Source organism: Pleurodeles waltl, chromosome 4_2 (assembly GCF_031143425.1).
Source record: "Pleurodeles waltl isolate 20211129_DDA chromosome 4_2, aPleWal1.hap1.20221129, whole genome shotgun sequence".
NCBI classification, from domain to species: Eukaryota; Metazoa; Chordata; class Amphibia; order Caudata; family Salamandridae; genus Pleurodeles; species Pleurodeles waltl.
In genome coordinates this window covers 114306497-114316856 of record NC_090443.1, presented here as the reverse complement: position 1 = coordinate 114316856, position 10360 = coordinate 114306497, and the positions used below count along the sequence as shown (strand labels likewise).

The window sequence follows — 10360 nt, the reverse complement described above, 5'->3', positions numbered from 1 at the left end:
TGAACCAAGGGATGACTCAGGGCCTGATTTAAGTATTGGTGAAGGGGTTACTCGTTCACATCGGTGATGGATATCCCATCCGCCAAAATCTAAATCCCATAACATCCAGTGGGATTTAGATTTCGGTGGCTGAGATATCCGTTACTGTTGTGGCAGAGCAACCCCACTGCCAATATCTAAATCAGGCCCTGAGTTCTTAGATGATCGAGAATATTTCATAAAACGGGTTTTTCGATGATGTTGTCACTGATGAAAATATAAGGATTTTGGTGATTTGATCTGTTGTGTTAATTGATGATGGCTGTCTTGAGTGTACTTTCGGTAACCATACATAGTTATTTCTTTATTTCCTTCAAATTTTTCCCATTTGTCTTTTTACATCCCTTAGCTTGTCATTAAACCATGTGACTGTAGGCACTTGTCCTTTTCGGTTGATGCAACAGGTTGGGGCTTTTGTGATCCATAGGTGATAATTATTTACTGTAGTATCAATATTTTTATCAGGTTTCAATTTTTCTTCCCTGTGGTCCACATTAAAATTAAATGTACCCAAGGACTAGAACGGTTGCTTAACCTGGCCTTGATGAACATGTAAAGGCACCGCAAGTGAACATTTTACCTGTGCTTCTGTACCAAAAGTATCCACATTCAAATCTAATGAATCAATGGATTAAAATAAGTTGGTCTCATAACTGCACAAACGCACGTGCATTAAATGCACCTGGTATAATAGTTGCACCCATAAAACTACAGCCTAACTATACTCTGTAAAAATATAGTCATAGGTATTTAGACTGTAAAAATAAAGATGATGTAAAAATATCTATATAAACATACTTACAAAAATATCAACACATAACCCATATACCACTATCAAGCACTTACCCCTAAACTTGATAGGACTGAGGTTCAGTCAATTAACTCATGCTACAAAAAGTCACAAATACGTTTTTCAATATTTTTTTGTATTTTTGTTTTCAAGTTTGTATGGTATTTTTTTTACATTCTAGGTTGTTCAATCTCTAGCTTGTAGTCGGTTATCTTTGAAGTCTGTATGGCCATTTTACTACATGATATTTTTCTTAAATAATAATATGTATTTGATCGAGAGATGTGTATAGTTAGGTTTCTGAGCTGCCAAACCCAATGAAAAGACGTTTAATCCGGTTTTATATTTTAATAATCCCATATAATTAAGGGTGAATCGCCTGATCTCCTTGTGCCTCGTTTCCATTACTTGCCATTGCTTGGAGCAGGAGGGTCTCTGCCAGTATTATTAACTTTGCAGAAAGTGATAGACCGTTATTCCCAAAGTGGAAAACTGCTGCATAATATTACCCAGGCCTCCCCAACCACGATGTGACTTGTAAACAAAAACTGGAGGCTGAACATGACTCTGGTGCACAGATTGAGGATGTTTATTCCAAACACATTTTGTAAATTATTTACATTATCTGTGAAGTATCAACCTAGCTTGGAAAAGCAGCAGGCACTGTACGTACCATGGGGGTATGTACAAAAAAAAGGAAGATACAGTGGTCCCTAGAACAATTCAAGATTATGTGCCGCAGTTTGTGGAGATGAAGTTGGAGGGGGCAGTTATGGTTGAAGGACAAGGGTTAATTGCCATAATCAGTACCAGATGTGGGATTGGCACAAAGTGGGTGGAGATTTTACAGTTAGTTTGGTCTTGAGCTCTTGAGTGTGGTGGAAAAAAGTGCTCCTCCAAAGTTTGGGTCCTCCATCATGCAATAACTAGATGCACCTTCAAAGAAGTGAGCAGAGGGTCCAGAGAGTGTGTGTATCTGCTGCAGCGGGCTGGCAGGGTTTCAAGCTTGCAATCAGGCTTCCATTATCAAGTTGCTTTCAAAGCTTGCAGCGATGCCCATGAAAAGCTGCTGGAATATTTTCATTGTGAAGATTGATGCAAGTGGTCCATATTCTTCATGTTCCAGGTTTAGTTTCTTGTCAGTAAACAACGTCATTCATATTTGTAAAACCTGGAGATGAATAATGTTTACAGAAAATTAATCTTTGTACAGTTCTAAATGGGGAGATTGACAGACACGTTACCTTAAACAATTTCCACTAGAAGAACCTGTTTAAAGAGAACATTTCCAGTGCAAGCCCAGAAAATCCAAGTCACCCCTTAACAAATGATATCCAGCTAAATTTATTGCATGCAAGTTTATATCATGGGATCCTGACAATTTGGCACCATCAGTTCCTCTTGGATTTATGGTGGACACTACTGCTTTATGAATTGTGAAAAAAAGGATTGAAACTTTGTCATGATTGCTTTACATGAGCATTATACAAATTGGGAGTCCCAGATATTCCTGGTGGATGGTTGGATACCACCAGGGCACCTCTCCATGCCACTAAAGATTGAAGTCCACCACTTAAAATACCTGGGATTGTGGATATCCAAAGATGAAAGAGCACATTATGAAGACAATCTGGCCCACTGCTTAGTAGACTAGGACTGGTTATAAAACACTGGGGGGCACTACTGCTCTCACTGTTGGGCAGGGTGCCAATTTAAAAATAAAATGCATTACCCAGATTCACATAGATACTACAGACAGCCCCTATGCACAACCAAATGCTTTCTTCCAAACTATAAAGAGGTTACTAATATCCCTGATTTGGTTAGTCAGCCCTGCATGAACCGTGCTCCCACCCCCCAACGATTGGTATACGAAGAAGGTATAGCATTATCGAATATTCACAAATATTATGAGGCTGCCCAAGTCAGCACAGTAAATGAATGGTCATATGCCCCACTAGACGACCCTGCATGTAGAACAGATTGAGCAGCACTGAGTGAGCAATGTTACTATCACATCCTATATGGTGGCAATCGTGCGACAGGCGCATCGTCAGCAACGGCAACAGTGATTTCCATCTAGCATAGGCTGCAAAAAGAAATGGGATGGGAAAAGAAAATGTTCCCGAATACCCTCCTATGGCTAGGTAGAAAACTGGGCCCAGTGACTAAATTACTGGGTTTTCGGACATTGGGATATGATTGGCCTCTCCACACTAGGGGACATGTGGGACGCAAATGGTATAATACCATTCGAACACCTCGAGGATGAATATGACATAGTACTGACACAAATACCTAAATATCTACAACTGCGCTATGCATTGCAGATTCCCCCCAGGAGAGGAACACATAGAGAACTCCCCCCAGGAAATAAAGTTACTGGGCGGACATATGAACTAGCTAAACTGCGGACTCACTGGCACACAGATATGTGGGAGCTAGAGGATGATTTGAGGAAAGCGTTGCAATTCCGCAAGAAGTAGCAATAAAAATGCACTTTCACCAAATCCAACTAAAATACTATGTAGCGTATATTTTATGGTACTCCTACACAAAATAGGTAGGGCAGGAGATGATATGTGCCACACGCCTGTGGTCAGAAGGGTTCTTTTTGACATGCATTATGGGACTGCCCTAAAGTCCAACCATTTTGGGAGGGGTTACGGAATAGGCTAGAGGAAGTAGTGGGTGCACAGATAGATGGGCAGGCATCCCTAGTGCTGCTGGGAATATGGGGGAATTCAGACACAACAACGTACAGGAAATTCCTCATAAACCTGGGCTTCATACTGGCAAAAAGAGAAATTGCACAGATATAGGGGTGCACAGCTCATCCAAGAATACAAGATTGGGTGAGGCAAATGAATGCATGCTGTGTTAAGGAAAGAATAGGTATGAGGGCAGCGGATGCCCTTAAAAATTTGGGAAGATATGGGACGGATGGTCCACTGAAGATTAGAGATGCAGAAACCAAAGCAAAGGGTACCGAGACTGACGAATAAATGAACAAAACCTGAACTAAGCCAAGGTTCAACAGGGACAGACTGAAGTCACTAGCTCGTAATTAGATTTGGCAGGACTTCACCTTAACGAGATAGATGTGTAGGTAACATATACCCAACAGGGAGGAGGGAGTGTTGAGGGGAGGATGGGACGGAACGTTCAGGTATCACAATACATGTTTATTATTGTTTTTGTTGATGTTTATTTCAAACCCAAAATATAAAAATCAACAGGAAGGTACATTACTCAACATGAGATATTAAACCAGTTTGGACGCCATTAAGAATTCCAATAAATGTGCAAAGTGGGAAATCTTGACTTGGAATATAATTTAACGCTGAGAAAGAATGGTATTTCAACATAAATTGACATTGAGATACAAGCCTTTCATCCCCTATTGGTTTGACTTTGGCATCTGCCTGGAATGGTTTGCTATCAATATGTGAAACTAGTTTGATGGTCTCAGTGGTGCACTATGACTGGTTGATGATTGGTGCTCTCTAACCTCAAAAGACCACCATGTCAGTTTAGCACATTTGGAACTTGTATTTGACTGGAGACGCAACAGATGTTCTGAGCACTACTAGAACCAGAATAGCATGCCCCTTAATTTCCCATTGTCATGGGTTCCATCCATTTCTTTGCCTTCAAAGCTATTAACGTGGGGCACAGATTGGTGGTGAGTTACCACTGGCTATTGGTAGCAGCAGTGTGAAAAGCCTTTCATTCTGTCTGGGACGGTTTAATGGGTACCAACCCTCACTGGGCCCCAGTTCCTCTTCGATGTGCATGACATTCTCATATATAGCACTCTCTTTCCATCCCCAGTAAAAAAAATTAAAGTAATGCAAGATTTACATTACAGAATAATTTATACCCAATTCTGAAATCTACCTCATTGCAGGAGTTTCATCTTTTCCACTTACCTAAAGAGTGAAACGTTGGATGGCAAAGTGATAACACCTGGGTCCTCTTTAGTGTTCCTTTTTGTACCACTATTGAAAAAGAAACAACATTTGTTTTTGGAATCAAAACATATTTCATTTTCATGTGCGTAGGGAATTGAATAAGCTTGAGTAAGCTGTCAATGGAAATAAAAGTGATAGCATTTCAGAGTTTTCCACAAATGTCCATGGATACCAGCAAACGTTCTACCCCAGTTTGCATTTGTGTAGCAGGAGAAATGTATCTCCGAGCTACTTCATTCCTATGTGATTAACAAAGAGCATATATGAAATCTCTGTCCTTTGAAGTTTATACATGAACTATCACCAGGTTGTGATTTAAAATATATATTTTCTTTTATTTCTATAATAATTTGAAAAATATTATTCTTAATCTGTATGAGTACATAAAGTGGCAAAAGTATATAAATTAACAGATCAATAAAATATTAGATAGTGGTTGAGCAGAATGTGCCCGGAACTCGAATTGCACACACACATCAGTCATCCTCGTTCATATCATTCATTCTTGACATTGAGAAACAAAAGTATATTTTCATTATTTCAGTGTAACAATTTTAATTATAACAGATTACTAACTTTATCCTAAACAATGTGTTTGCTTTATACATATGTTGAGATAATCCTGCAAGTGTCTGTTGTTTGCTTTATATTATGTTTTTGATATCTCATTGAGACCTGAAAACTGTATTTATGTGTTGTGTTTTCAAATGACAGATGTGTTGCATCTTTCTTTCCCCAATTCATATAGGGCCCTACTCCACCCCAAGAATGTCACTCTGCTGTTTTGCTAGGAGTGTGGGCCTGACAGATATCAGCTGTCGGTAAAAAGCTGAGGAGGAAAGTGTCAGCTCCTGGTAGGGTAACCTTGGTGGGTTGGGGGGTATACTTGTAAAGCTTTATATCTCCTGAACCTATACTGATGTGTAAATAAAGAATTCTCCCAGAAAGGTAAGTTCTATATTATTGGGTTGCCATTTTGAAAGTAGAACATGTCGACTGAGCAAAAAGCCTTAAATAAAAGAATATTAAAGGACTTGCTCTCTTTAGTTTTTAGACAGCAAACACGACTGTAAGAAAAAGTACATGTAAAGGAAAATATGATTTTTCTCCTCTGCCCGTTTTGACTCTCCAACAAAAAGGCTTTTTATCAGACACAGGGGGTCATTCTGACCCCGGCGGTCACCGACCGCCAGGGCCAACGACCGCGGAAGCACCGCCAACAGGCTGGCGGTGCTACCTGGGCCATTCTGACCGCGGCGGTAAAGCCGCGGTCAGAAAAGAGGAACCGGCGGTTTCCCGCCGGTTTTCCCCTGGCCCAGGGAATCCTCCATGGCGGCGCTGCTTGCAGCGCCGCCATGGGGATTCCGACCCCCTTCCCGCCACCCTGTTCCTGGCGGTTGTTACCGCCAGGAACAGGATGGCGGGAACGGGTGTCGTGGGGCCCCTGGGGGCCCCTGCACTGCCCATGCCACTGGCATGGGCAGTGCAGGGGCCCCCTAACAGGGCCCCATAATGATTTTCAGTGTCTGCTTGGCAGACACTGAAAATCGCGACGGGTGCCACTGCACCCATCGCACCCCAGCAACTCCGGAGCCGGCTTCATCGTTGCTGGGTCTTTCCCGCTTGGCCGGCGGGACCCCCACAGTCTGTACCTCAGCTCTCTTCAGCTACCATAATGCTTTCTTTTCTATTAACATCAGGCATGTACCTGTAGGTCTTGTGGAGTGGTTCCCATAAAACAGAGCCTCTGTGTATGAAAGCATGTGTATCCATGTTGAAAAAAGCTGTCACTTCATTATTATCTGCTCAGCGTATTTTTAACTCCGTTCTTCAGGTCACTTTATCACCTCGTACCAAAGATAAGTTATTAGACCAAGTAGTGTAGTGCTGTGTGTGATGCATTTTGCAGTGCATCCTTTACGAGAAAAATGTATGCAACAAATCAGAAACCCATCATTTTCACTGACGCTTAAGAAATTCGAGTGCAGCAATAAAAGTGCATAAATTGACCTTTGACCTATTTTTTATTACCTAAAGCGCTTTGTGTTCATGAGCCACTGAACGAAGTCCTTGGCCTTCATCTTGTCCAGATATCTGGTCAGGTCACTGCTAAAGGTTCCTTCTGAATGTCGCTTGATGTTGGAGGTGAAGGTCTGAGCACTCTTTGATACATAGGCTTGCCATCTGTTGGAAAAGATATTGTCATGGCTTAAATGTTATCAATAACGTACAAGCTCCATCTGAAATGTTTGGGCATACCTACCATAAGTGTAGGTGTGTTCATGATTTACATGAGTTACAAGGTTGCTCCTCGATTGAATGACAGGGATTTTTCTCTAGCTGCAATGTCGTTTAAGTCAATTGGCAAACCCAGTCCTACATAGTAAACCCAGTCCTACATAGTAAACCCAGTCCTACATGGTAAACCCAGTCCTACCTTCTTTGTAGATCTTTATAATGTGTATAATTAATGTGGAACTAGCACCTATTAACTAAAGTTTTCAGAGACAGTCAATTTAGATTTTTGTGAAAACTTTGTAGTGAATTAATATTGTTCGCTTAATATTTGATTAAATAATATATGGGATGCATACAAGAACGGAAAAGTACAAATAGTAGTAAATCAGAATTTGCAATGATTACTTCCCTGCTCTCAAAAAGAACAACTTCAGAGACCCCATTTTACATTTTTTGTAAGAAGGACATACTTTAGTGTAAGTGATCCCACGAGATTTGGAAAATGTGAAAAAAAATCATATACAGCTTCTATGATTACTGTCATTTAAGCCTGTGTATTAGAGTCTTACCTCGATTCATCAGAAGAATCCTTGACAACAATCTGCAGACTGGCTGGGGCCAAAACCAGAACCAAGATACCAGCCAGGTAAATCCATTGTATCTGTTTCATCTGGTCCTCTCTGTGTGTGTAATGAAGCAACATTAGCTTGAAAGACTAAGGGATAGATCATTGTTTGCCTAAACCATCAACAGATATGTGAAACTCATAAGATGTGTTTTCAAACTTTGGGAAAGCATGTGAGAATGTAAAATATGCAGGAATCTAAAGAAACAAGCAGGCACATGGGTGAAAATACACTCACTTTAATGTTATAAACAATGCAACAAAGTACATCAAACTTTAAAGTCACTGTATATTTTTCCAGGATTTTGGACATCACCCTCGCCTTCCCTCTTCCATTTCGTTTTGTCGTGTTGAATGCCCCAAAACACATACGAGTGCAACATTCCAATGATATGAGAGGAAGAAGGTAATACTTGTTACTTTTATTTTTTGGACATATTAATAAAAAGTGTATTATTTCAAGATGGAAACTCAGTGCCCTGGAAATTCTTTTTGTGTGTGAAGTGAAACCTAAATTATCTATTTGTGGATGTTTTAAACCACACGTGCTGGTATGGTTTCAAGAAGTCTAGTTTCATTTGTGATTCTTCATAGAAAAGCTAGGGTTTCAGGATGAACTCAGAACACATTTGTCAGTCTGTCTGGAGTAAAATTCATATAAGATGCTGCAAATTAACAACTATGTTATTAACACACTATTCAGAATAATAGCATGCAGCTTATAAACTACATTAGAAAATAAAGGAAAGATCGTAGAATCATTGTGGGGGACAAAGAAAAACAATAGACAGGGAGGAACTTAATAAAGGCAAGCAGTGGAACGCATTAACCTAATCCACTGATAATGTTATTGTTAAGAGACTTTAGGCTGTTCCTATCCAAATACTGCCATAACGCATTTTATTCACCCAGCTGTCACATACCTTAAACTGCTCAGCATAACACTGCCAAAAGCCCCTCATTGTGAGGCCATTGGATTAGTAAAAAACAATAGTGTGACAATGAAGATTTGGCGAGGCATAGTTTTTCCACAGCTGGTCTTATCTAGGTTACAATATAATAACCTAGAATAGGTAATTTTAAAGAGAGATATAGGGGGTCATTCTGACTCTGGCGGCCGGTGATCGCCAGGGTCACCGACCACGGGAGCACCGCCAACAGGCTGGCGGTGCTCCCGAGGGCATTCTGACCGCGGCGGTTCAGCCGCGGTCAGAAAGGGTAAACCGGCGGTCTCCCGCCGGTTTACCGCTGCCCCATTGAATCCTCCATGGCGGCGGAGCGCACTCCGCCGCCATGGGGATTCAGACACCCCCTACCGCCATCCTGTTCATGGCGGGAAACCCGCCATGAACAGGATGGCGGTAGGGGGTGCCGCGGGGCCCCTGGGGGCCCCTGCAGTGCCCATGCCAATGGCATGCCAATGGCATGGGCACTGCAGGGGCCCCCGTAAGAGGGCCCCGCAAAGTATTTCAGTGTCTGCTTTGCAGACACTGAAATACGCGACGGGTGCAACTGCACCCGTCGCACCCCTGCAACTACGCCGGCTCAATTCTGAGCCGGCGTCCTCGTTGCAGGGGCATTTCTGCTGGGCCGGCGGGCGCTCTTTTGGAGAGCGCCCGCCGGCCCAGCGGAAATGTCTGAATGGCCGCCGCGGTCTTCTGACCGCGGTGCGGTCATTCGGCGGCGGAACCTTGGCGGACGGCCTCGTCCGTCCTCCAAGGTCTGAATCACCCACATAATCTGTTTGAGCATGAGTTGTCTTTTTTTTTTTCACAAAGAATACATTATTTGGAATGATTGAAACGCTTTCTTCTAAAAATTCAGTTTTAGACAGCAGTCTACTAAGACTACAAATTCCATGAGTGGCGTGCCCTACATTTTCATACCGTTGGTCCTTTGCGCAGGCTCTATGTGATAGCCTTACATGCACACTAACATCACTGTGTGGTGAGCGGTGACTTTTGGACGCACCTGATTACAAAATAATAAATACGCAATCTCAGTCTATTATGAAAGTGTGCCTTTTTGACGGAGCCGGGAAGTATCTGCCCTACAAAAAAGCAGGTTCTGACCTAGTGAGATAACGTGATTATACGCAACATTGTCTCCTGGTAAAACTAATCCCTTCATCTTACAAAACACAGTTCAATAAATGAATTCTAGGGGCAGGCATCTGTCCCTAAACACCTAAAGACTTATAAATAGATTTTCTTAGGTGAGTGTTGAAAGAAATATTTTCATTTTCTTTTTTTTTCTGGGGCACTCCACACGTGGAATTGTACTGACATTACAAGTGGGGTAGAATTTGTACTGGTTTTTGACGGGCTACTACATTCATGAGCTTTGTCTCCATTCATATCAAGGTCCATAAACAAATTAGGGTCAAATCCACAGTTGCTCACACAAAAAGTAAAAGCTCAGGTTGAGCCTGTCTAGCATACAATCTACTGTCGAGGATTGTCCGTATGATGAAGTATACTACATAGTGGGGTGAGAAGTACACATACTTGTTGGCGGTGGCATGCTCTGGTTGGCTGGAGCGAGCAAGGCCTTAGTCAGGCAGAACCTACCACTCCTATCAGGGGTGGGTGATTACACTCACTGTATAACCTGTGCTTACCCTATGGTAGCTTGCCACTGAGCAGGCAGGCTTATCACTGGCAATGTGTTAAGCACTGGCACAGCACACTTGCA

At 42.0% G+C, this 10360-nt stretch overlaps 1 protein-coding gene across 1 annotated transcript in view; it reads right to left on the bottom strand.

Annotated features, from left to right (window-relative positions):
* Nucleotides 1–1407: 1407 nt before the first annotated feature.
* The window catches only part of LOC138294088 (exendin-3-like), a 136751-nt gene continuing 127798 nt past the window's right edge, over nucleotides 1408–10360 (bottom strand). The window contains exons 2-5 of the mRNA XM_069233321.1: nucleotides 7611–7721; nucleotides 6835–6987; nucleotides 4762–4830; nucleotides 1408–2000 (exon numbers count right to left, since the gene is read on the bottom strand). Coding sequence (XP_069089422.1) covers nucleotides 1982–2000; nucleotides 4762–4830; nucleotides 6835–6987; nucleotides 7611–7721 — 352 coding nt within the window. The 3' untranslated portion in view covers nucleotides 1408–1981. The remainder of the gene's footprint in view (nucleotides 2001–4761; nucleotides 4831–6834; nucleotides 6988–7610; nucleotides 7722–10360) is intronic.